Genomic DNA, 27047 nt, shown 5'->3' on the forward strand with positions numbered 1-27047 from the left:
AAATATTATTGATGTCCATATTCTCTGTTTTAAGTTGTTGTTATTAAACAAACTAAATTGTTAATCTAAATTGTTTTTGTTTTCTGTATGTTAGTCAGTATGTAATGAATATAATAATACATGCCCTTCGGCCCTCCGGCTGATATTGGAATCTCTGGCTGATACAGGGTGTGATATGGAAAAGGGTATGTAATATTCTCTATGTATTGATAACTGTTGAATTCAATATCTAAACCACCGAGCTTGTTGGGCAAGTAAGTAACAGCCAACCAAAGCATTAGCCATGATGAACCACTAAGTATGAGTGATAATTTTGCAGAAAGTAACACTTTTTTATACTGAATGTTATTTATATTCCAAAATATAGTCACCTTATTACTTGATACATGAAATAAATTATAATGATTATTAATTATTCTTCATTATTAATCGTCAATGAGATACAGTCATTTGGAGGCATTTTGAATCGCATCGCGACCATCGGACGTTTGAAGTGTCATATGATATGTATTAAAATAAAAACTACCTTATAGTCATACGTCATCAATTTAAGTTAGAATAGAAAAATATCATTCATTAATATTAATTATAATTCTTTTTTCTTTGCTTAAATTAATGGAGGAAATTTGTCAAAAACACTGTTGAATATTTTTCATTTATGCTGTGGCATATGTGACCTCGAAAGAAATTGTGTGAACTGTGTGTTGACAAATCGGCAATTTTATATGTTTCAAGAACTGTAAAGATTTTTTACAAAAACAATCAAATGTAGACCCAATTCATGCATTTTCAACCCTCTTCATTTGGGGTATATAAAATCAATATCAAAAATATTATTTCTGTCGTAATGTTTTGTGCCAGTTAAGCTACTAATTTGAAATGATACAGAGTGACCCGCAATATATTACTGCTGTGATGTCGTAAGAACTACTGTCAAAATCGCTACATCAAAGATTGAAATATTTTGTGACAGTGACAAATTAAGATATGCTTCCTTCAGTGACGTTTAAGCTGTTTTCCTTACATAATATCCTTTCTATTTATATCAAACAAGTAAATATAAACACGCGATTTACATATTTTGTAACTACATTGTAAAAAGAGATTCGGAAAACCTTAATTACTAATACTGTGCCGGATAATTATGCCAGTGCCAAGGTGGCATTTTTGCACCCGCTTAAGATGCAATTTCGGAAAAATCCATGTATACCAAATGATAGACCATTATCTTAAGAGTATAAAACCACTTTTGTATTTAGTGTGTTTCACCTGATAGGTGAGATATTTACCTTTAAAAATTAATATCCCATCGGAAAATGATAATTCCCATAGGAGAATTGGCTCTCCTACAGGAAATATTGACAATCCTATAGGATTTTTTAAAAGTCCTGTAGGAATTATATTTCCTGTAGGAGAATGGTAATTCCTGTAGGAATTTGATTCAGACATGTAGTTTTCCTATAGGATATTAAGTTTTCCTATCGGATTTTATCAAATCCTATCGGAATTGAAATTCCTTTAGGAAGTTATTGTATTCCGATAGGAAATTTCAAATTATCTATAGGAATATTGATTTTCCTATGGGAAAAATTATTTTCCAATAGGAATTTATTTTTGAAAGGTAGATATCTTACCTGACAGGTGAGATACACTGATAACAAAGGTGGTTGTTAACTCTTTAAGCAATGGTCTACCATATGGCATATTTGAATTTTTCGATATATGCAGCTTAAGCGGGTGCAAAAATGCCACCTTGGCACTGGCATAATTATCCGGCACAGTGTTTATAAATAACTGCAGATTTCCGTCTTCGGCCTATATTTATCAATTATATCAGCTTTCAAATTGGCTTCGGGCCGACATTTTTTCATCAATTTATTCAGTTTTTATTTAAAGTAAATGGACAAAAATGTAAAAGTCACATTATCTATCGTTATATTTCTTATCCATGAGTGGAAATTTAAGTTTAAAAATATCATTATTTATACGATTATATCACTGTGGTGAGGAAAGCGGAAACGGGCAATATGGTGGTTGCAAACATTCAGAAATAGACAGTACGACAGTGACAGTTAACTTAAGTAATTCTATGCCATTTTATGATTCTAATGTGTTCTTTTTTTTACATTCACGTTCTCTATGTAAGAAAAATTTCAATAACGTAAACAATAAAATATTATATTTTGACATTTCCCTTTCCTTTTAATTACAAGTGAAAATGTTAGGAACCATCACCATATCTGAAGTTAAAAAACGTTTAATTTTAGGATTATTGCTTATCAAAATTGATACAAAGTACATCTATCTAGGGAGTATTGTTTAAATTAAACTAATCTATCTGAGAAAGGACGAAATGGCACTTAATGCACTTCCCCAATCACATGGCTTAATATGACAATGGTTTAAAGTATCCCCAGATCGTTTCAATGATTACTACATGTATATATGAAAACACTTATGGTAAAACGGAAAAACAATATACAACAATTGGCTCAGCCATTTAAGCTGAGGATTTTGGATAAAATACACCATGACAAAACAATGTCTGGTGTAGTTTTGTTTTTAATTTTCTGCGTTTTCTGTCCTGGGAGTGTTTATCTTTCGTCGAAGATAGGAATTTGTTCGTAAGTTGTTTTCTTAACTTTACTCTTTTAACGTGTTTTTATTTATTACCAAAACCAAGTCAGCAACAATAAGCAAAACTGTAACACGTATGAATATCTACGTGTTAATTCAGCAACAAGGCCGGGCTTACCAGTAACGCTAATGTAACACTGATATATACGAAATTTTTGTCCACAGATGATTTGCATATAATTTCATTGTTAAGCTTTCTAACCTGATATAGGAAGTCTTTAATCGCTGTACATTATAAGTCATTTAATTATGTAAAATGTCTGTACATATATTCTCCGAGATCATTTTTCGGGTCAAATTAAATTGTTCCTTATCTTCTTCCTTATATGTACACATTCAGAAGCAAAGGTTCCGTCATCTGATCGCAAAAATAAATCCTTCTTTCTTTTTTAGAAATTCTCCTAAAAGTTTGAGAATTCATAATGTAATAATTTCAAAATGTAAAATTTAAATACACGGGTACATAAATGAGTCAATGTGTCACAATTTGGAAAAATTGTCAATGTATTGAATACTACAGGTCTATAATATATGTTCTCTTTATGATTTTAGTCTTTAACATGTAATTTCTGTTTCAAATTGACTGTATATTGTCTTTGATTTTTTTTTATAAATTAAATTGACAATGATAAGTTCAAGTTCCTTAGGATTTCTTTGTACATTTGTTTAGTGTTAATTGCCTATGAAACGAACGAAATTTTGAAATATATCTGGAACATATTTGCAGTATCCTAATGACTGACAGTGTAAATATACCGACTTTTATGATATGAATCAATTTTCAGAAAAAACAATTCTGCCATCAAGTGTTGTAATAATTACAAGTTGGACGAAAAAGGAACCGGGTGTGTCGGTGAGTGACGTGCATTTCTGACTAATTCAATAATTTGGACATTGCCCAGTTTAATATTTACTTACCAATTCTTGTTATTGACCTTTATTGTGAGTAAACGTTGATGAATTAATTAGTATGTGCAAAAGTCTCCCTAAATCATAAGAGGGGTCGATTCGTGTGACCACCAGTTTAATCTATTTGACCTGACTATTCAACATTTATAGCTTATTCAAGATGTATGGATTTTTTTTCTTTACTAAATAATAGTTTATGGCAATAAATCTCGTGTCTAATAATTTAAGGTAGTTATAATGTCAATTGGTAATATGTTGACCAGCTAGCTTCCTTAAAATTGTGTGGTTATTGCTTACCTAAAAGTGTTCCCGACTCTTTGCAGTGTGTGACCCTGGGTACTTCGGAGACTGTAATGCGCCGTGTCCTCCAGGCCGGTATGGTCAACTTTGTGAAAAAGAATGTCTGTGTCAGGTCCAACAGGAGTGTCATCACGTGACAGGCTGTGTGGATGGTAAGGGAGAGTGGATGATACCATCTGTGTTTATATAATATTTATATGTCTATTATTTGTGATAGTTCACATAGATTTACATTGTTTTATTTTTATGGTAAGAGTAAGCGTACGATGTCATTTGTATTTGTTTTTTGTACATACTTGCTCGGTGTGTGACAATCCGCAGATATTCATAGAGAGCTGTTTTATTCAATAGAAGCATGAAGTCAAATATGAAATATTCACAAGAGTCCTTTCTTATTTTTACATTTACTCGAAGAATTTTCATTATCTACTGCTCAAAGTTTTCGAAAAAATAGTTTGATAAGAAACAGCTACACGTATTTGATAAGAGTGTAACAAACTATTTACTATACTCACTTAATTCTGGTTGACTGTTTCATAGTTTGTTTATACTTTTTCAGCCTATTGATAGCTTAAGTGTGATTAGATGTAAGATCTATACCCAGTCTTCCGTTTTGCATTCTTTCAAAGAAATCAAATTAGTAACATTTTCTTCTTCTAACAACATGACAATTTATTAATCCTTAAATTTAAATTAAAAATGTGGTTTATTACTCATTCACCAGGAAATTAATATCGATATTTATAGAATTAGATATAATTTCCCGTTTATCTTGTTTTTCTGATGAAGTTACGTATAATGAAAATTATTACTTATTGATATGGACCTTATTGATACCATCTTAATTTTTGTTGCAGTCATCACCCAAACATCGGCTTCGTCGGGAGGGAATTGTACGTCGTAAGTATGTTGATATTACTCGTAGGTTAAAGAATATGGCGTTACACAAAAGTTTTCCAGAGTAATGGTTGATATATATCACACTTCCGTAAGCATTGTGTATATATAACATTGTAGTTGATTCTTTGTCACTAGCACACGTATGTAGGTATAACTATATGTTACCTACAGCCTTGAACAGAGAAACGCTCACCCTTGCAAATAACACCATTAAATTAATGGGTTTTTTCAACGAGACGATATTTTTATCCGAAGAGATAATGACTTGAGATTAGAATATTAAATCGTGGAATGACATTAACCACTGTGCTAGTCTACATAAAGCAAACGCTTCAGCGTTCAAACATTTATATTTTGATGGAAACTGTAAAATGCCTTCTAATTTAATGATATGTTATTTTGTAGGGAAAGTAAGAGTGGATGCTGTATTAATTTCCACCTGGACAATATCACCAACACTTGCATAGGTATAACTCAAATACATTTAATCATCTTTCACTGAAATCAAAAACAATTTGAGAGGTGCAAAATACTATCAGAATAACAATACATGTTTTTGTTAAAAGAATCTGGAAGAAAACAAACAAAAATGGTGAATTCTATTCCATTTTTTATTTAGCGTGTGATGATGGATGGTACAACGAAGATTGTCGTGACCGGTGTCCGTATCCTTTCTATGGACATAAATGTGGATCCACGTGTGACTGTATTAATGAGACTTGTAACCACGTGACTGGGTGTAATTCATCTAAGACAACAATTGACAGAGAAAGTATAGCAATTTGTTATGATTAGGAACATGTCTTTTCGCTGAGCCCTTATCCCAATCATTATATCAGTTGTAACTATAGACGTAGTACTATATCCACAGAGTTCCTCTCTTAACCATATGTTACATATGTTTCCTCGTCATACACACATGTTGGGCTATGCGTAGTTTTTTTTTTTATTTCAAAGTTTTAACATACCATTTCCCGTTTCTGATTTCTCTAAATTTTTTTAACGAGAATGAAAATACTGGGTGACCTCGGCTGTTCAGAAAGCAGTTCTAATTTGGCCTATTTTAAGCAAATTGCCTTTTGTAAAGGAAAATCCGGTCTGACAAGCTCCATGCTTTGTCATAACGATCCCAGCGTATTCATGTTTTTACATGGTACTGTACATGTAGGTAGAGTATATTGTGGGGGGGGGGGGGGTTAAAAATTATATTGAGATCTCGTCTAAGTGTTTGGTCCCCGGGCCTGCATTCGTCTTAAGACAACTTTTTAATTGTCAGCTTAATAAGCTTGAAAATATTAAGTTACCAAAATTAGTTTATTACAAATAGCATTTGCTTTCTCTATCAATATGGAAAAAAAGAATTTATTATTAATTTTTTGTTTTATAAATATGCTCACAATATGTGTTTACTAAATTATTAAACATATTCCAAGATAATCATACTGATTAATGACACTTTTAATAGTCTTCACTGCAAATTTCCTTTAGTAATTAATGGAAAAAATCGTTAAATGATGTCCCTTTTCTAGAAATAGTTGTGTAATTCTAATAGCTAGATACTGAAGCTACTAGTAACTGCAATGGGCGGTATATCCATGGCTGAATAACAACATTATAATAGCTGGTTATGCTTACCGATACAAATATTAGATAAAAATATCAAAATGGTGCATGATCATAAGATCAGAATATGTTAATTTGACTAATCACTACACGACACGAGTATCTGGTAAGGTCCTGTTATTGCTCAGTGAATCTTTGAAGGTCTGATCATCGAAGGGCCGGAGAAAGTTTTGGATTTTTAATCACTGAATGAATATTTGTTACTTATAAACTTAATGACTGCATGGACATCGTTTCTTTTAATCATTAATATTTATTAATATTGCAATATCTCATCGTGAAATGTTACCTTTTGAACACAAACTTTGAAATGTTCCCCCAAAAGACAAGACACAGCTCTTTTGAAACGGGCAAGATTTTTAGAAACTCTTAATATTTTTAGGATAATACTATTTACGTTAGCATTATGTCTTTATTGAAGCTGATTCCAACTTAGATCCCAGAACGATATGGATCATTGTCAGTATCAGTGTAGGTGTGATGTTAATAGTGGTGGCCATAGGAGTCATCTGTCGATGTGCATTTAGGTGAGTCGTCTTGAAAACTTAACATATTCTACACAAGTTGTTTTTCTCAAGTGGACTGAGACATCATAAGAATTCCCGATGGATCAATATTTGGGGATTGCGTGGGTATCCCTAATTCATTATTGTACATCTTCGAATTCCACGAATGATGAATTTGATCTTGTTGGTTTTATTTTTTGTTTTTTCTTGCGGGTACTAATTTTGTTTAAAATTTGTATTTTTTTCCTTCTGATAAGTTACTAATAGTCTAAAAATTCTCCTCTTTTTCAGTAAATCTGGAATCGACTATCAACCTAAACATATACAGAGTAAGTAGAGGCGCGGTGTTTTTCTAAATCGTTCTAATAAAATGCAACTGCTACTTGTTTAACTTTCTAGATCATATTCAAATTCTCCTAGATGATATCACGCGCAAGCGCGGGAAATAACACTTTTAACATTAATATGATACAATGCTTAATATATTAAACAGTATAGTTTGTTCATCTGTGTATTAACCGTCTCACAAACTTGTCTTAATTGCTTTCTTAACCTATTCTTTAAAACTGAAATAATGAAACAACTGCATGCCAGCTAATATTGGCTGGCCTTTAAGAGGAGCGGGCAGAGTTGAAAAATTTAAACTGGATTGGATGAGATATTCATGTATATGGCTTTAATTGTTTTTGTTGCAACTGACAGGAAAAAATTAAGAATTATTTTCTTTTTTAATTTCAAACATGGGATTGGGTATTTAGTGCTTCGCATCTCTAAATTTGGTTCTTTATGGTAAATTGTACTATAATATTTAATCACTGTTCCGAATACAAATTTTAGAGAAAAGGCTGTTGCGATGCATCAATACATCATTTATTCATATAGACATATAGACGCAGGGCACAATCTGTTCATTGCAATTGTTTACAAATGAATGCAAAAGGTGTACTTCCAATTTGTTGTGGTATAAAATGTATGAAATTTAAAAACGCTAGTCTGTGCATGTAAATTTTATTGACTGCAAACATATCCATTATTCGCATGAACCATCGGGGTTGGCTAAATTGTATGTCGTTTGCCCAGGTCTTAGTCATTAAAGTAGTTTTAAAGTCCCCTACCGTTGAAACATTCGGACATCCTCTGTGTCTGCCCTCTTTCTGACAACCAGTCCGTTCGTACTTGGTATGAAATAGATATTGTGTTACTGTTACTGTTTGATACTTTAGATGTAGCTTGTAATCGGAAAGCGACAGTATAATGTGGATGATAAAAAATTGATTGAAAACGGCTCGGTTTTTTAGATCACGTTCGTCCTACACGAATTTCAAAGTTTTGGAACATGGTGTTCATTTCTAATCGCAAAAGCAGTTTTATCTATCTATTAGTACTATTGCAATCATAAGCACAGAGTAAGGTTACTTTATTTTGCTTATAAAATAATAAAGGACTTGTTTCCCTGTCTCTTTGGATATTGAATTGGAGATTTTATCTTTAATAAAAATTTCAAATTTCCAGATTCGACCCGGCGACAACAAGCATCTTGTGAGAACGATAGTTCGGTTAGAAGACATTGTGACTCTGAGCAGCCATTGTGTCACCAAGAGCCCGACTGTGGGACTCCAAGTGACTTCTACACTGACAACTCGGAGAACCCGTATGCACAAATCACAGACACCGCCAGACTCATGCCAAGAACTAAGCACACACCGAAGGAGGTGCCCATACCCCAGGCCCCGCTGTCTCGGAGTATGCCAGGCTCCAAGTGCGAGGAAACCATACCATACGATGTACTCAGTTTAAAAATCGGAAGCGTGAGTGATTTAAGTTCCTGTGATTGGTCGGCACCAACTGCGCATTGGAGCAAAACGTGCGCCCCGCCTCCTGTAGTTAAAAACAAACCTCTTCCACCATTGAAACGAAAAAGTTTTCTTTTTCCGGATGACTCTTCTGGATATCTGGAAGAGAAATACGTCACAGGTCCCAGCAGGTCCAGTGAAGCGGAAATAAAGAGCCTCCCTACCGCTCCCCCTCCGCCGACAAAAATCCACCAAAATGGAGAAATCGGGTCAACCAAACCTGCAAAGAAATTACCAACTCCGCCCAAACGAACAGTCACTCTAGTGAAGAAACCTGATAAGGTACCAAGAAACCCACCAATGCCACCCAAAAAACCACCCAAAAAATCCTTTGTATACGCAGGCAGCAGTGACAATGGGGATCCCGCCATTCCTAATGGAAGCGCAAGTATGCAACATGAAAGTACAGCCGAAAAGAAATCAAAAACAGCTCACTTTATGCCCAACACTGTACTAAGGAGAGAAAAGTCCTTGAAGGCTAACTTACAGAAGGATGCCCTGAACAAACGGAAAACCAACGGCAAGTCGTACAACTTGTCTGGATTATTGGAGGTTGATGACATGCCTCCGCCTGATTTTGAGGAGGAGGAGGGGGGTTCGGGGAGCCAGGAACCCCTACAGAACGGAGCCCCGCCCCCCACCGTGTTCCGGAAGTGCCAGACGGTGCTCAAGAACAAGATGAACAGGATCAGTGCCCTTAAGTTTGCCGGTAATCCTCTTAGATATAGCTTCGCGAGACCTCAAAATAACTAGGTTTTTATGTATTATCTCTATGTTAAAGAGTGTTTTATAATTTTATAAGTATTATACTTTTTCCATGTACATGCATCTTTGTCAAGTGTTGTAGTTTGGTCATTATTTTAAAATAACGAAAACTGTTTAAAAGATATCTGTTTCGAGTGTAAAAATTCATGTATATTGCAAAGTACTTAGTATGCATAACTCAACATAAATGAATGAAATCGATCGCTAAGGGGTGCAGAACGAAGTGAAATTTTTCTATCCATGTCTTTATTATTATAAAAAGAAAGTGTCACGTGTGGAGAATTGTTACATACCTAATCAGTTGACCAAGATCATCACACACGAGTCTTTTATTTATAGTATTTTCTACCTCACTATGTGAAGAATTTTATGATGAATCATGATTATACATGTTCATGATGTTTATAATCTATCGTTCCCAAGCTTTTTCAAGGTGTCAAATGTCATTTGCGTTTGAGAACGACAATGTAGTTTGAACTACCGAGCTTCAGAGATTGATAGAAAGATATATAGATGATATCTATATTGAGTGATTTTACATTTACTTTATCCAAAAGTTGAAATGGTGTATAAATGCACGCGGTAATTTCAAAAAATTTGATAAGGCGAATATAAACACCACACAAGTATAGATGTTCTATTTGATTTATATATAAAGCTTTTGAGACAGCCTCTTAAATGACACGAATTGCATAGTAATTTTTTTAGCCAAATCGATGATGCAATGTTGTGTTATGCGGTTATTGTGATCTTGTGGAATGCAATTTAGTAAGTCCGTTTGAAGATAAACATAGCTTTTTTAATGTAAATCTTCACTGAAATAAACCTTGAAACAATTTGTTTATATCAATATTTTTTCCTAAGATCTTACCACTTTTTAAAGTGGAAGTATTGCCGGCTTGAAGAGTTAAGTTTGTTGACATGCTCCATGTTGCAAATGCTCGTTAGTTTGAATACTGACGTTGTTTTAATCGCGTCGATAGGATAAGCCTCACTCCTTGATAGTTAGAGTAATTTGCAGTTTTATTAACTACCGATTTCTGTGTTTTCTTTCATTTCTTAAGTTAAATTTTCGACAAAATCTGCAAACGTGCACGAATATACAAGAAAACCTTCAAAACCTAGGTCACTGAAGCGTTTATTAAGCGAAGGGCTGTGTCAAAAAAAGTTCTAACCGGAAGTATTTGATAAAGCATCACACGTTGATAAAGCAAAGGTTTATCACACGGGTAGTATAATCCACACTTACATGTAAGGGATTAAAACATGTACTCAACCCTTGTACATATTCAGTTAATGTAATTTTACCGAGGTACTGGATATGTTTATCAAAATATTCTAACAATTCTGTTAATAATCGCCATAAAACAATGTATAGCACAAGCGTTTTGGAATAACTATTGAACTGAGGGTTTTTGATTGCATACTTACAGAATACATGTATTCTCTTACTTTTAAATGAATCATAAACACCCTTCTTCTTACAAATGTACCTTATGATACTGTTCATTATATCAAAACAATGAAAAAATAATTTAACATATATAATACGAAACGATATTTGTTGTAATTCTTTAAGATCTCATGTGTATGTTAATATGAGCAAAAATATTTTATGACAATAAACCATGGATTTACACATACTTTTCATTTTTGTTTTCATTTTTCATCTATGTTTAAGAAGAATCAATCATTATTTATATTCCGATAAACTTTTTTGTTGAAAGATGTATCCAAAGCAATTTCTCCGTTTATTAATTGTTATACATGTATTTCTTGGGCTACTCTTCAAACTAGTTTTAATTGTAATTGTTTTCTATTCTAATAGTCAACAAATACAAAAATCTAAAACGCCTAGATAAATCATATGCTTCTTTTAAACCCCGAATGACTTGGTTGGGAGGTTGAAAAACGTCTTATTTCAATTTACCCTATTATTGCAGTTTTCGAACTTGTCTAGTTTGGCAGCCCCACTTGAAACATCATAAATATACTGAACATAATCCGAGTTTTTGTTTCTTACTTATTTCCAATTTCCCTAAAAACAGAAAGACCAAATGTTTAATACTTCCGGGAAAATATATCCATAAACTGGAGAGTGTCGTTCATCATTTAGGGTTAATCATGTAGCCGGAAATACTTTTTATTTACTTGGCCTAATGAATGATATTTTCATTTCTCAAATGGGGCATGTTTTATACTTTTGATTTTTACTCTTCCTAGACTGTTCCCTGTTTATATCTGGGGGTTTTTCAGAAATGTGTATTTTTTCTCAACAACAAATGATTGTAAGTAATCCTAATGATCCTTATGAATGATGACGCCTGGTGTCGGACACCCCAGTTTCCTTGTCTATCTTGTACATATTTATTTCCGTTTCCTGTTTGAGAAGAGATATTAGAAAAAGACCCTTGAAATAAATACTTTATCGAATGGTCTTTAATGAAGCAAATAAAGAGTATTATATGCGACAATATTATCTGTAAAAGTATACAAATCATCGTTTTCCTTTCATTTAAGTTTTAAATGACATACTCAAAACAAAAGCCATTACAAAAGTCCACTCGATATCTTCAAAAAAAAGAATTGAGTCAAGAAGTCAAGAAATCGAGCATAAACAAAATTTTGTTTAAAGTTTTTTATTGAAGTTACCGATTATTTCATAATTTTCGAAATTTTCGACCTATGCCCTGCAAAAGAATTTGAAGAAAATGTGTATGTCTGAACCGAAGCTATATATTTTTTAAATTTGAAACAAATATGATGTGTTCCTGAGTAAACAGATAAAAAATTCTATTTTATATAGACTTCCTGAGAGATAATTGCCTCTTTCTCTCTCTCTCTCTCTCTCTCTCTCTCTCTCTCTCTCTCTCTCTCTCTGACGATCGATCGATCGATCGACCATTCACTTACGGAGATTCGCAGATGAAGTTATTAAGTTGTTCACAAACGTTGGCAGTCCAAAGAAACTGAGATTTGAAGCCGATAGCCATGCACTTACTGAGTGCGTGGGTGGACGGTTCGTTGGGGGCCCATGATGTGTAGATGGGGCTGGTCTGAGTCTGGGTCCAGATCCAGCTACCAGAGAAGAGGCTGGTGCCCCCAACCCACAGCGAGTCAGTGGAAAACGCTCCTATAGAAACGTAAACACACTGTATGTGGGATTGCAAACGAACCTATTTATTAATCGTTAATATAAAAAATCAAAGTACTGAAGAACTGACGGGAGTTGATTTTTTTCGATGTTTATTTATTTTAAAATCAATGATATGTTATTTTGCATGACAAGTACATGTAGTTTCTAATTTGAATTACGCACATTTTTATGATATGAATTGTTGGACTTTTTCGACAAGAATGTCGAGAAACCCCCATACGAATCATGTTAAATAATATTTAAAGATAAAATTAATTTAATCAAACTATGTATCAGAAATATTTCTCGAAAATTGTATGGATCCAAGCAATATTGAACTCTAGTCTCGTTCAACCAAACGCTCGGCTGACACTGTAAATCTCCGACAAGGATTTACGGAGACAGCCGAGCGTCGAGTTGAAAGAGACTATATTGAACTCTGGCGTAGGAATACATACGACTACAAAAAATATTTAAATTGTTCGTACTATTTAAAATCTGACTATTTTCAAGGTATTTATAAATAAGTTTCTTTGAAAAACAATGCTTTAGCATACATTACATCGATTTTATATCAATTATGTTCATGAACAAGAACTAAGTCTTGTCAGCAGCAATGATTTGTGCTGAGGCCCAAGCACTGTTTCACTTTCGGTTTGTCTGAGTAACTGCATAGGAGAGTTGATTAAAATCAACTCCCAAAAATTATATAAGAACTATTACCAGAACAAAACTTAAAATTACATTACACAAAGTTTCTACTAAGTTTATGAACAAGATTGTAAAGATACTATCTGTTTTATGTTTTTGTGAAAACTCTACCTGATCTAATTTTTCCATGATATTCTTTGTTGTATGTTTTTGACCTTTTCCGAGATGTTCTTGATAATCTTTGTTATATGTATATAATTTTTCCTACATAATGGTTTCTTAAATATTCTATGTTTTGCTTTCATTACTTTTACTGAGTAGTCCAAGATATTCTTTGGAGTGTTTCTCACTGATATCCTGTGTTTGTGTTTCTTACATTGACTGGGTTGCCCAAGATATCCTGTGTTGTGTGTTTCTTACCTGGATTGGGTTGTCCTAGATACTCCTTGTTGTGTTTCTTACTGATATCCTATGTTGTGTGTTTCTTACCTGGACTGGGTTGTCCTAGATATCCTGTGTTGTGTGTTTCTTACCTTGCCTGGGTTGTCCCAGATATCATGTGTTGTGTGTTTCCTAATTGGGTTGTCCTAGATACTCCTTGTTGTGATTCTTACTGATATCCTATGTTGAATGTTTCTTACCTGGACTGGGTTGTCCTATATATTCTTTGTTTTGATTCTTACTGATATTCTGTTTTGTTTGTATTTAACTTGGATCGGGTTATCCTTGATATCTTTTGTTGTACGTTTCTTACCTTATTTGGGTTGTCCTAGATATCATGTGTTGTGTGTTTCTAACCTGGATTGGGTTGTCCGAGATAGCATGTGTTCTGTGTTTTTTACCTGGATTGGGTTGTCCTAGATATCCTGTGATGTGTGTTTCTTACCTGGATTGGGTTGTCCTAGATATCCTGTGTTGTGTTTCTAACCTGGATTGGGTTGTCCGAGATAGCATGTGTTCTGTGTTTTTTACCTAGACTGGGTTGTCCTAGATATCCTGTGTTGTGTGTTTCTTCCCTGGATTGGGTTGTCCTAGATATCCTATGTTGTGTGTTTCTTACCTTGACCGGGTTGTCCTCGATATCCTGTGTTGTGTGTTTCTTACCTTGATCGGGTTGCCCTAGATATCCTATGTCGTGTGTTTCTTACCTGGATTGGGTTGCCCTAGATATCCTGTGTTGTGTGTTTCTTACCTTGTTTGGGTTGCCCAAGATATCCTGTGTTGTGTGTTTCTTACCTGGATTGGGTTGTCCTAGATATCCTGTGTTGTGTGTTTTTTACCTGGATTGGGTTGTCCTAGATATCCTGTGTTGTGTGTTTTTTACCTTGATCGGGTTGTCCTAGATATCCTGTGTTGTGTGTTTCTTACCTGGATTGGGTTGTCCTAGATATCCTGGGTTGTGTGTTTTTTACCTGGATTGGGTTGCCCTAGATATCCTGTGTTGTGTGTTTCTTACCTTGTTTGGGTTGCCCAAGATATCCTGTGTTGTGTGTTTCTTTCCTGGATTGGGTTGTCCTAGATATCCTGTGTTGTGTGTTTCTAACCTGGATTGGGTTATCCTAGATATCCTGTGATGTGTGTTTCTTACCTGGATTGGGTTGTCCTAGATATCCTGTGTTGTGTGTTTCTTACCTGGATCGGGTTGTCCTAGATATCCTGTGTTGTGTTTTTTACCTGGATTGGGTTGTCCTAGATATCCTGTGATGTGTGTTTCTTACCTGGATCAGGTTGTCCTAGACATCCTGTGTTGTGTGTTCCTTACCTAGACTGGGTTGTCCTAGATATCCTGTGTTGTGTGTTTCTTACCTGGATCGGGTTATCCTAGATATTCTGTGATGTGTGTTTCTTACCTGGATTGGGTTGTCCTAGATATCCTGTGTTGTGTGTTTCTTACCTGGATCGGGTTGTCCTAGATATCCTGTGATGTGTGTTTCTTACCTTGACCGGGTTGTCCTAGATATCCTGTGATGTATGTTTCTTGCCTGGATTGGGTTGTCCTAGATATCCTGTGTTGTGTGTTTCTAACCTGGATTGGGTTGCCCTAGATATCCTATGTTGTGTGTTTCTTACCTAGACTGGGTTGTCCTAGATATCCTGTGATGTGTGTTTCTTACCTGGATCGGGTTGTCCTAGATATCCTGTGATGTATGTTTCTTACCTGGATCGGGTTGTCATAGATATCATGCTCTGTGTTTCTTACCTGGACCGAGTCGTCCTAGATATCCTTGGATGAATTGTTCCTCACTGGCGTCATTTATTGACAACAGAGACGATTGAATCAGACCGCAGTAATACTACAAACATTGTTAAACATTTATATAAGGGTGAGGAATATAATTAAAAGTAGGGAGCGGAGACAGTTATCATTTAAAATTTGGCGGGAGAACCTTGACAATTTAAATAACTCTGACAGGTATACTTGATTGTCGATATATAAATCTGTGGGGTGGGAGGGGATCACAGTGAATTGAAAACTGGTTTTAAACTATTACAACTCTATTAAGAACATAGTATTGCTCAAAAATCAAAATTAAGTCTCTAACGTGATCCGTATTTCACAATCAAATGGACACTTGTGCTATGGCTTTATCGGACAATGACACGTTAATAAAAGTAAAAGTAAGATTGAAATGATATTGGTTCATACTTATTTGATTTCATGTACATTCTATTTCATTGCCTATTATATTAGGTGGGATTTCCATTCATATAATTATGGACTACGTTCGCCCAAACGGTAGCACCGTAAAATAAATTACATATAATGAATTCATTTTTAATTTTGACCACGTACGTTTGCCTCCGCCCAGGAAGCCCGGATGTGGAACGTCATGTAACAGGAAGTACCATGTTGTACAAACCCGACCGGACACGAACCGCTGCAGATTCCCGCCCAAAACAGGACTGTCAACAACAGGATTTGTATTTAAACACATTTTTAAAGATTTTCAATTAAGGGAATTGGGTTTTTTTAACTAACATATATCTTTAAAGAATTTTAAATCATAAGAATGAATTCATTAGATTTTAATCATTTTTTTAATAAATGTGCATGTATAATTCTAAAGTCAAAACAAATGTCACTTTTCACCTCTTCCTGTGTTGTTAAACAATATCGATTATCAGTCATGCTATTGAAGTTAAACGTTAAAATCAACAAATATCCTCATTAAATGTGAAAAACTTTATCACATATTTCTCCCGGACAACAAGTGATGGCAACATCAATATCATCTTAAATTCTATAAATATTCTAAATTTGAATTTATTGGCAATTTTCTATGTAACAAATCTTGATCTCAAATAGTTGAAGTATTTATTTTGCAGTTTTTTTTTGATAAGAGGTCAATCAGTCATTCGGAAAAATCTGAGGATTCTCACCAAAGGACAGATCTGTATCTTTATGACAAACAATTGTCACTACACATATCTGCCATCTGATTCTATATACATTGTACCATTTTTCAGTGGACCGGGATTTGTATACAGCTGAATAACATTTAGATGACAAACATTTATTGAATTCTTAACTCGGTTAAAAGAAAACAACACTTACCCAAAAAACAGGTTTTCCACATTATGACCGAGATTTGTGGCAGTGTGTTCTGATCTAAGTAGCACAGGCACACGACTTATCTCTATGAGTCCCCTTGGGTCACCAAACAAGTTAGAGCAGTAACTGTTGGTTATTTGTACTTTATGAGAGTATCCATTGATACTGTTAGGTCAATCATCTCCCTCCCCAGTTTTCTTCTAGAGGTGTACATTTGTTATATCGCTGGCTTTTTTTTACACTTATGTTTGGGGGTGGAATCTAGATACTCGAGAGGGAGTGCAGCATATATTTTGAATCGAAGATCTCGAAATTATAAAACAATGGATGATTTTAACCATTTTCAATTTAAACAACGGTTAATTAATAATCAGATTTTAAAGTGAGATATCGAGAACAATTTTATCAAGAACGCTATAAAGCTTTACTTGATCAATTGTGTGGAAGTCATACTCGACGCACTGTTCATGGTCAGAAAGACAATATGAGACTGATGTTGACAAATGTTCAGGCAGCCCCGTTGAATGAAAATGAAAGACGACAGATTGGCGTACGACATAAGAATCATTAAAGCTGTAGTGGTAAAGATTAACATGCTTTTTTTTTTGGAGGGGGGGGGTGTCACTTGGAGCTTTGACTGCTTTTTGGTTCGTTTGCATGGGTTGTTTTATTAATTTATTTTGGTGTGTTTATTTTTCTTTCTTTTTTTATTTGTTTGTTGATTTTTTCTCTTCTTCGTCTAATTTTTTTTTGATTGTCTGGTTTTTTAAAATAAATTTTATTGGGGGGGGGGGGCATTGCTACAAATGATAATTTTATTTTTTAAATGATAATTTATTTTGACATATTTGAAGATTTTTATTGGATTTATAAAATACAAGTGGTTAGAATTGTAGTTCTTGTACTATCCAACACTCACGCCTTGAATCCCTCTTGAATGCTATTTAGTTCTGTGCAGATGTACGCTAGCGATTGGAGCCATATACTCCATATCTCAGGGAGGAAGAAAGGGTTCGCACTCGATTTACACTCAATAATGCTCTTGCTTGTAAGATTGACTTCCTTGTTGTCTAATACAGATTTTGAAAAATTCACTAACTTCCGGAAATAACACAGAATTTCCTGAAACCTCTTTATCCTAAACTCTGCCAAAGTAGTGTAGTCGTTGGTAGAATGACGTCAAAATTATAAATAATGATTGAAATAACAAAGAAGCATGATTTTAAAATGTATTTATAAGTTGCATGGTACCACATACGCATGTAAAGTCTTAAACTCCGAACAAATGGTGAAAGTCATTCATGGCTGTATGAAGGGGCCTTTGTACTGACGAGTTTATATATCCCTTGTGTAAGTGAAAATGAAATAAAAGATGCATATTTAAGGTTTAATTTTGTTTATTTCAAGTGGCTCATAGTTTTATCAAATGCACCAGTTGAACAAAAAAAACATGGGCCACATTTCTCTATCCAAACAGCTTCATATATCATGGATTAAAAATAGGAAATATCAGGGCTGATTGACCTGTGGGTGGGTGGTTATTTAGCCAATGACACCCTGGCCACCAGCGCCTATACCTGGATCAGCCGTCCTGTAAAAACGAGTTACCATTACTGGGGATGCATTGGTACAGCATTATTTCACGGACGAAGTTAGCAACGAACAATAACTCTGAGTATATAAGAATGCTCGATTTGTAAATTTGTAAGGCAGTTCCTTGAAAAAAATGTTACGAACAATAAAGAAAGCATTATTCGTACGGCATTTCACAGATGAAGTTGAATCTGTTTTCACAGTTGTTGTCGTTCCAATGGTACTGTCCCCCCATGTCCATCTCCAGGCAGTGCTCGTTACCGTTAGCGTTGTTGGGTTCCCCGGGGGCCCAGTTCTTGTAGCTGCCCATGGCCTGCACGTTACCCGTCCAGACCCACTCACCCTCGATCTGGACGTCCGTCCCTCCCAGCCAGAAAATCCCGGGGCTGAAGCCTCCTGCCAAAAACGACTTCAACAGTATGAATTCTTCGTCAAAAACAGAATTGTGAACTAATGGTCTCGGTACTGGTGATGGACACAAACCCTTTTGTATCTTAGTTTATGCAAAAGTGTATAACAAATTGTTGTGAACTGTTATAGGCCCTATAGTGTTGTAAAAATATATCAGGACTAAAAAAAATCACTTCTACCATCATTATTAAATTGTTGCAAACAAATTGATACCAGAATCAGTTTTGACAGTAATATGGACCATGCCTGGATTTACCTATGTTCCTGGAGACGACGGTTTCTATCACGTGTTGTTCATGAATATCGTTGATGTTGGCCAAGTAACCGCCATACGCCCGGCATATGATCTGACATTTAAAAAAACACCACACCGTGTCAATGTGTACATAAGACAAAATGTCGTTTCCCAACACTATTTCTTACAACATTAACTATATCAATATATCTATCACTAAAATTTGTCTGTGATGCAGACATTTGAAACAAATTCTATTTTTTTTAAATGATAAATGGACCATCCTTGCTGGCGGCTAGCGCCACAGAGTGCAGACGTCACAATTGACACAAGGCGGGAAAAGTGACACTGCAGTTATCCGGCATATGCAACTGTGGTTTGTCTATTTGACGGACGACTTACGGAGGCCTCAGCCCACGTTGCCCGGATATTGAATTCAAGGTAGCACGAGTTTCCGTAAGTAAAGGTACCGTCTGGACATGCGCCCTTCACTGAAACAGTCAAACATTGCGTCTTATATAGTTTTTTTTTAAATATAGGCAAACAACAACTCAATCAAAAAACGGAGGCTACGAACAGAACACACATGCCATTTTCTCGCTTTTGAAGAACTATGCAGACGTTTTGTTTAATTCATATTATGGACTTTTTACGGAAACAGTAAGAAGTGGCCTACCTATAGAGCTACACCATCCGACCAGTAAGAATAGCAGCTCTGTGAGCATGGTGTCTGTAAAGTGTTGTGACCGAATTTCTACTTATCTGTGACCGTACACAATAATAAATTACTCAAAGGCAAAGCATGACCTCGACAGGGTCATAACGATAAATGATTAATAAGGACGGTCAAAAACTTATATTAGCTCCACATTTTATGTCAGGTACTTATATAGTCTAATTATAACAAAATACTTTATTGATAGAAAGTTTTAAAATTCGATTTCTATACATAGTGATTGTGCAAAATACTATCTAGCAGATCTGATCAGAGAGCAATAATAGTACGATCGTCCTGTACAAACATCATCGCTTTACACATATTTCATATTAAAGAACTGTTTCCTTTTGATAAAGTCAAACCTTTTTTCATAGTTATCATTGTGCTGAGGTTACACACATTATTTAGATAAGCGCATGTATTACAGTAAAATAAAATTCTTGAAATGAATCTTGAATTGATTTAAATATATGAGATGAATAGAACTAGAACCATTTTAACACGAGCTTGGACGTTGGGTAGTTGTGTTAAACAGCAATGTGACGTATGTCTGTCTATTTCATTGTCAGGCACCCAGCCATTGCTCTCCAAAAATAAACAAGATTTGTCTGGCATATAAGATAAGACTACGCAATCGGTGCATATTTCGCTTGAAACCGCGTCACTTTTAACTTGTTTTGACGCAGGAAATAGATAGCTACGTCCTACTGAAAGTCCAAGGTCTTGTTAAAATGGTTCTAAGTGATTATGGTCCGTCCTGATAGTTGACTGTCTTAATTTGTCATTTTACACCCGCTTGGTCAGTAGCTATTTGTGAATTAAAAAAATAAGTACATGTCAGCTGGCTTATTAAAAACCACCATTTTACTGTCACTTTTATTCGACTCCGGGTTAAAGTTAGTCCTTAATCCTTTAATCCGGCATATTACACACTGACCTAATCTTCAGAGCTTTTAATACCTGACTTCTGTGCACAATAATGAGTTGACCGTAAACAATAAGTTTAGGGAACAATTTTTACTCACTCCATCTTCATTAAACACAGAGGTACCCGACCTCCTGAGATGGCGGATATCGCTAAATGTGTAAGTTACCCGTACATTAATCAAAATATGTGAGAATGTAAGGGCCGAATCAATTAGTGGTAGACTTTTTTTTTGCTTTGTTGATTCATTTAATTCATTTTCTCTTTAAAGGTTATTTGTAGAAGGGGTTTTTATTTGTTTGTTTGATTTTTGGTTTTTGATTTTAGGGTCTGATTCGAAGTTTTTTGGGGGGGTTTTTCGGGGGGGGGGTCTTTCGTCAAAATCGAGAACTAAAAGATTTCAAAATTCTAATCTTTTTCATTACAGATTTCTCTTTTTCTGTTAGTCATGGTCCTAGCACTGTCCCGTAAATCAGCGCACGGTGAGTTGAGCAACCCCTCCATATTGGTTGACACACCGTCGGGTCGGGTCAAAGGTTACAAGGAGACACACAATCAAACCCACCCAATGATTCGATTCATAGGGATTCCCTACGCCGAACCACCCGTAAACAACCTCAGGTTCCGGAAACCTAGGCCCATCGGAAAATGGGACGATGTTCGAGGCATTCCGAATGATCATGGACCCGGATGTATGCAAGATGACAGAGATTACATAGGTACGTACGAAATGGGGTTTTCCGAAGACTGTTTGTACTTGAATATTTATGTTCCAGGCCACGAAATTAAACAAACTAAAACCTTCTCTGTCATGGTGTGGATTCACGGCAAAGACTTTATTCATGGCTCGACCAGCGAGTACTTCCCGCACAATATCGTCGCACACGGTGACGTCATTTTTGTGACGTTTGATTACAGACTAGGAGTATTCGGGTTTCTAAATATAGATGACCAAGACGTGACCAAGAACCTTGGTCTGTGGGACCAGATTGCAGCTTTGCAGTGGGTGCATAAAAACATTGCAGCTTTCGGGGGTAATCCGGAAAATGTCACTATAATTGGACACTCGTCCGGAGCCGTCTGTGCCCATCTTTTGTCGTTAATGCCCAGAAACGGGGGGTTATTTCAAAGAGTGATAGCAATGAGTGGTGTGGTGTCCCGTAATACAGTTGTCAAACCAAACAACGCAGAAAAAGTCGACCGGCTTCTGTCAGAGAGAACTAACTGTACAGAAACGACTCAATCTTCAATCTATCTTGATTGTTTGAGATCAGTTCCTGCTGAAAAACTTGTGAATGCCGTCAGTCTCCAAGACTTTATTCCTACTGATAATATCACGGCAGACCTCTACGTGGGGCCGTCGATTGACGGCGAGCTTATAACAAAGGACCCTTATTTACTTCTGTACGATTTTGATAGCAATGAGTCTCGCTTTTTCCGATCCCTGGATTTCGTTGCTGGTACTACGGATGTGGAGGGTAGCCTTCTCTACAGAAAGATCGTCGACAGTCGAAAAACGAGCTTAGTCTCAGAGTATGAAAACAATTTAAACTTTTCTTTAGACTCAGAAATTCCGTTTCACGTGTTTAAAGATTCCATTGCTCCCGGTGTAATCAATTCGCTGTACGGAAACAATCCGATCTTGACTCATAAAGTAGTCGACTTCTACCACAGTCACAGGGGTAGTCTGGACCAGAGTAACCAGGCTATACAGATGTATGGACAGGCCACCATTGTCACCCCTACCATCAGTGCCCTCGTGGCCCACTCCAGGAACAACGCTGCCTCAAAGACCTACCACTATCTGGTCACTCTCATCAGCCCCCTCCCCGAGGGTCCCCCTCCACCCCTGTGGTTCGGAGGCTGTGGCCACGGGGATGAACTCTATTTGCTGTTCAGGTTGATGGCCACACCCATCAATCTACAGATGAGAGACTTTCATCATGATCTCTCCAGAAAGGTTGTCCGTTACTGGACTAATTTCGCCAAAACTGGGTATGTAGGAAGTCTAAGGACTATTTCTTTCAAAGTAGCTCGTAACATTTTCTTACACTTAAACTTAAAAGATGTATAACTCATGTTGTTATACTTTCATGTTAAATACTGAAATCTGATTGGTTAAGACGCCGTTTATAATATTTACTATTACCCTCAGCGCTAGCAACGCACTTGGCAACGGGTAACATTAAAAAATGTTACATGCGCGAAAATTATGCTCGTACGGTTCGCTGTAGAATTCACGTTATTCCTATATAAAAGCAGTAAAATTTTCTTAAAAATTTTAAAAAAGACATTCAGTATAACAAAATAAATAGTGCCTGTTTGGGAGGATAACAGTTGAAATTGACACCCCTCGAAAACCATTGTCAACCTCCGCTTCGCGTCGGTTGACAATGGTTTTCTCGGGGTGTCAATTTCAACTGTTACCCTCCCAAACAGGCACTATTTATATAATATCATGATAAACTTTATTTGTGAATGAATTTTTCACTTGTGAAATAACATTATTTTCAGAAACCCCAGTGACGACGACACAGAGATCACGTGGCCTGCGTATGACGAGGACAAACGTCATTACGTCATTTTGGATTATCCAATCATATCGCACATTGATTATTCGTCGGAAGAAGTAGCTTTATTTCAACCTGAATTGTCGAACTATGTGAGGACAAATTCACACGATGAATTGTAAAAACAATTAAATACCTGTTTGTTTATCACTCGATTATACAAAATCTAACTTGCATGGATCGATTTAACAAAAATATGCTTTAAATGCAAAAGTTTGTGAGATTTCTTAGCCTCATATAAATATATAAAGAACACATTTCAGATATACATCGTTGTGATAAAAGTAGACCAGTCATAAATATGTTCATGTTTATCAACCCTAATAAGTTAATATGGATTGGTATTTGTTCATTTTGTTGGGGTTTTGGGGGGAGGGGTTTAATTCTTTTATAGATGGCGGGGCGTTGGATCAAGCAATATGTACACTGTAAGGTTGATACGTTGGTTATAATTGAGAGCAATATTCGATAATCAGATTGATATTTCTATTTGATTATCCACAGTATAACAATTCTCATACACACTAAGCAGAGTTAGTCTGTACTCCTAGCAGATTACGGAGACGGACCATACAACTTCTATAGAGTGCATAGGAATAACCTAGGATATGAGACTTATGTTTCATGAATGGCCTAGGACATAAGTTCATCCATAGCAAGGCTGTCATAGGGTACGATGGCGGGGATGTGATTAACGACACAACGTTCAATGTTGGGAACATCAGGCCAATCTGTCGCAGGTTGTAATGTAACTAGGCTTATCAGATAACTTCCGGTGACGTAGCATCAACCAAAAGTAAATAAGACGTCACAGATATCATTAGCAGTCATATATTTTCGAAACGCAGAAAACAGTCTGCAGAGTCAAATTCATTGTCCTCAATGACAGCAAATGCATCAAAAACGAAGCAATTGAGCCGCATTTGTGCTGAGCTTTCAAAGAACCATTATGACCAAAAGGACAAAAAATGAAGATAATATCATCAATCCATTAGCTTACATAAAGGCCTCAGATAACCCGCACCCTGGAGTCATCAAGATCTGTAACTACAGCAGAGATGTGCGTCCCCTCATCGACTGACTTTTTGTTCTTCGTCTGATGAAACATCGATTTCATCTAATGCTTGTTCGGTGTTGATTTGTCATCTTGACAATGAAATTTAAACAGTGAATAAATATTTTAAAACTGGTGACCTACAAAGCCGATCTCGCTCTCACACGGCAAAAGTATTCACTCTGAGTAATTTTTAAGTCATCATTTTGAATTAAGAATGGCGATAATTGTCTACTTGCAGTACTTTAACGAATAGAGAAAGAGAGAGCTTATCAAGAAATAAATACAATTCGATATTCTTTAAATCAGATTTTGTTGCATAAGCGTCAAAAAGTCCTCCTACGGAGGCATAATTGTTTTTACCTGATCCAGAAGTCTGAAGCATACCTTTAGCAATCATTAAGTGCTTTTTAAGAAACTAATGGAAGCAAAAAAGTGTGTCTTAGCTTTTTGAAGACCTTAAGATACGCCCCTTCATCTGCAAAAAAAAAAATAATCAGATTGCGTTTCGGCATTGCACTTTGTGTTTGTTGTATCAGCAAATGTGATTTAATTAACCGCAGAAACACGTTATGTTGAATGCTCTTTTAGAAATTTGATAGCAAACTTAGAATAGGAAATAAAAAGAATTGATAAATAATATCGCAAATCTTTTTTTCAAACAAAAAACTGCGAAATTGGACTCGAGTCACGTGGTAACAAGGTAATACAGTTACCTTGTATTCAGGTTGCACACCACTATTAATTTTTACTATATATTCTTACCAAAATTACGCAATTTTAGTTACGGGTAGCGAGTTTAAAACAAACTTCTGGGGTAATTCCTCTTTACAACTTTTAAAACAATTGTTCCTAACCAATTTAGTAGCGAAAAACACACAGCCATCCACAAAGGCACGAGAGTTTGTTTACATCAAAGTTACACCATGTCCGAGCCCTTTCACCCCCCCTGCCGAAACAACTGGCATCTAAAATTCATGTGACCTCGTAATTTTTACAAAGGTGGGAAACTCAGGCATTTTATACGTTGTTTTTCATCTCATAAAAAAGTACAGTCCCTGTCGCTGGCGGAAAACTCCTAAAAACGAAGGGGAATTCGGGAATTATTTTCCCTCGGCCATGTTGTGAGACCTGCAGTTTGCACACTGAAATAAGGCCATGGTTGCCATCTTGACACTGAAATAAGGCCATGGTTGCCATCTTGACACTGAAATAAGGCCATTGGTGCCCTCTTGACTATCTGTATTAGGGTCTTTATCTTATTTTAAGTTATTACATTCTTCATAATGGCTAACTGTTTGATAAGTAAAACATAGATGTGCAAACAACTGCATTTAAAACAAAAGTTATGACCGATCGTTACTTAAAAGAAGCTGAATTCGAAAGATGGCAAACAATTTTGAGGTGGTCTATGCGACAAATTAATGGAATATGTTGAACAAAGGCAGCAGAGATTTCGAAATTCAAAATATTACACGTTGATGAATAGCTTAGCGAAAAAAATAAATCCGTTACAAGCGATCTTAAAAATGATCCCATCAATTTCGAATTCAGGCGCATCATTTATAGGTTTTAATGATCTTGACATTTCGAAATTCCTTATTTTTTGCACAGTCTGATCACGAAAACTTGCAGAGGTGTTGTTGTGAAACCGAAAATATCCGATGATCTTTTTTATTTCCATTGAAAAACAACAATTCTCTGGAAGAGAAATCATTCAGTTCAGCAGATATTGTGTTTGAATGAAATAATAAATGTCTTTGTTTGGCGTTGTAATTGATTGCAAGGGGCCAATATAAGCCGTAATGTCCAATTAATGGGATATTCCTCTCCAAAAGATGGTCACCGTATTGTCTGTAATCTCTGCAAGGAATTTCCAAGCATGGTCTTTCACAGCTGTCCTGTCAAATTCAAAGACGATTTTTTGTTTGTTTGACATGCAAGGAGTTGTGATAATTTGAGAAGTGTGTGAGAACGAAATAAATAGGAGTCTCAACAGCAATCGGCCTTCGTTTGGCGTTTGGCGGAAAAACCCAATAATCTGTCCTGTTTGTTTTGGATTTTAAAAAACATAAGGATTGATTCTTGGTCATTTACCTGATTTCCTTTCGTTCGCTTTTGTAATACGTGTTTAAATTAAGCTGAATTTAACCTTTCATCGACTTCACAAAAGTCTGATAACTAGAAATTGATGCAAGTTTCAAATAAGCAGTTTATACCACACATGATGATCAATTTATTTTCTTTAACTAATTAGAAGCTTGTGAAATGTACATGCGTGATTTACAGAAAAGTATTTGAAGGCAATAACACAATTAAATAAAAAATAGGAAACTCGAACCATATTTTTCTGAATGTAGTTTAATTTGAATGCGCCGTGAGAAATTGACATGTTTTATGGTAAAGGCGCTAAACATCTATAGCTTTGAGTCCAATCAACACGCACTTAGGGATTTATCAAAACGAGATTTAAATTAAAATGCTATATTCATGTCGACCTATGTGTACCAATTTTGGCAAATACCTTTTAGAATCTAGATTTTTTTCATTGTGATTGGTGCAGCTGAACTCATTTCTAGGTTACAATCGACTTTACAAAAAAGTATATTTCAATATTCTCAGCACCCCTAACCAGCTCCCGATATATCATATCAGTATACAATGCAATTATGTTCAACTTTACTTATCAATACTGAGAAAGAAAGTTA

At 35.6% G+C, this 27047-nt stretch overlaps 4 protein-coding genes across 11 annotated transcripts in view; 2 read left to right on the forward strand and 2 right to left on the reverse strand.

The window, feature by feature from the left end:
* The window catches only part of LOC105344273 (scavenger receptor class F member 2), a 45367-nt gene extending 34724 nt beyond the window's left edge, over positions 1-10643 (forward strand). For 2 of the 8 annotated variants that reach the window (XM_066068592.1, XM_066068595.1), the window contains exons 4-9: positions 4704-4746; positions 5152-5213; positions 5366-5518; positions 6791-6896; positions 7167-7204; positions 8388-10643. In XM_066068592.1, the coding sequence (XP_065924664.1) occupies positions 4704-4746; positions 5152-5213; positions 5366-5518; positions 6791-6896; positions 7167-7204; positions 8388-9481 (1496 nt within the window). In that variant the 3' untranslated portion in view covers positions 9482-10643. Of the gene's footprint in view, positions 1-2475; positions 2625-3422; positions 3491-3869; positions 3999-4703; positions 4747-5151; positions 5214-5365; positions 5519-6790; positions 6897-7166; positions 7205-8387 lie in introns of those variants that run through there. The other 6 variants (XM_066068593.1, XM_066068594.1, XM_066068590.1 and 3 more) reach the window with 4 other exon arrangements.
* A 1473-nt stretch (positions 10644-12116) lies between these two features.
* On the reverse strand, positions 12117-16972 carry LOC117690239 (perlucin). Its single transcript, XM_034473798.2, has 5 exons — positions 16837-16972; positions 16075-16184; positions 15481-15574; positions 12407-12626; positions 12117-12183 (listed from the first exon to the last, which is right to left on the reverse strand). Exons 1-5 carry the CDS (start codon positions 16856-16858, stop codon positions 12177-12179), a joined length of 453 nt encoding a protein of 150 aa, XP_034329689.2. The 5' UTR covers positions 16859-16972; the 3' UTR covers positions 12117-12176.
* Positions 16973-18213: 1241 nt separating this feature from the next.
* On the reverse strand, positions 18214-19853 carry LOC117690240 (perlucin). Its single transcript, XM_034473799.2, has 5 exons — positions 19749-19853; positions 19475-19563; positions 19094-19184; positions 18594-18822; positions 18214-18424 (listed from the first exon to the last, which is right to left on the reverse strand). The coding sequence occupies exons 1-5, from the start codon at positions 19795-19797 to the stop codon at positions 18376-18378; spliced, it is 507 nt and encodes a 168-aa protein (XP_034329690.2). The 5' UTR covers positions 19798-19853; the 3' UTR covers positions 18214-18375.
* An 877-nt stretch (positions 19854-20730) lies between these two features.
* Positions 20731-23586, forward strand: LOC105344276 (carboxylesterase 4A). The gene is made up of 3 exons (XM_011452013.4): positions 20731-20875; positions 21143-22710; positions 23230-23586. Exons 1-3 carry the CDS (start codon positions 20855-20857, stop codon positions 23405-23407), a joined length of 1767 nt encoding a protein of 588 aa, XP_011450315.3. The 5' UTR covers positions 20731-20854; the 3' UTR covers positions 23408-23586.
* Positions 23587-27047: the final 3461 nt, after the last annotated feature.

The sequence above is a fragment of the Magallana gigas genome, chromosome 8, assembly GCF_963853765.1.
Source record: "Magallana gigas chromosome 8, xbMagGiga1.1, whole genome shotgun sequence".
Taxonomy (NCBI): Eukaryota; Metazoa; Mollusca; class Bivalvia; order Ostreida; family Ostreidae; genus Magallana; species Magallana gigas.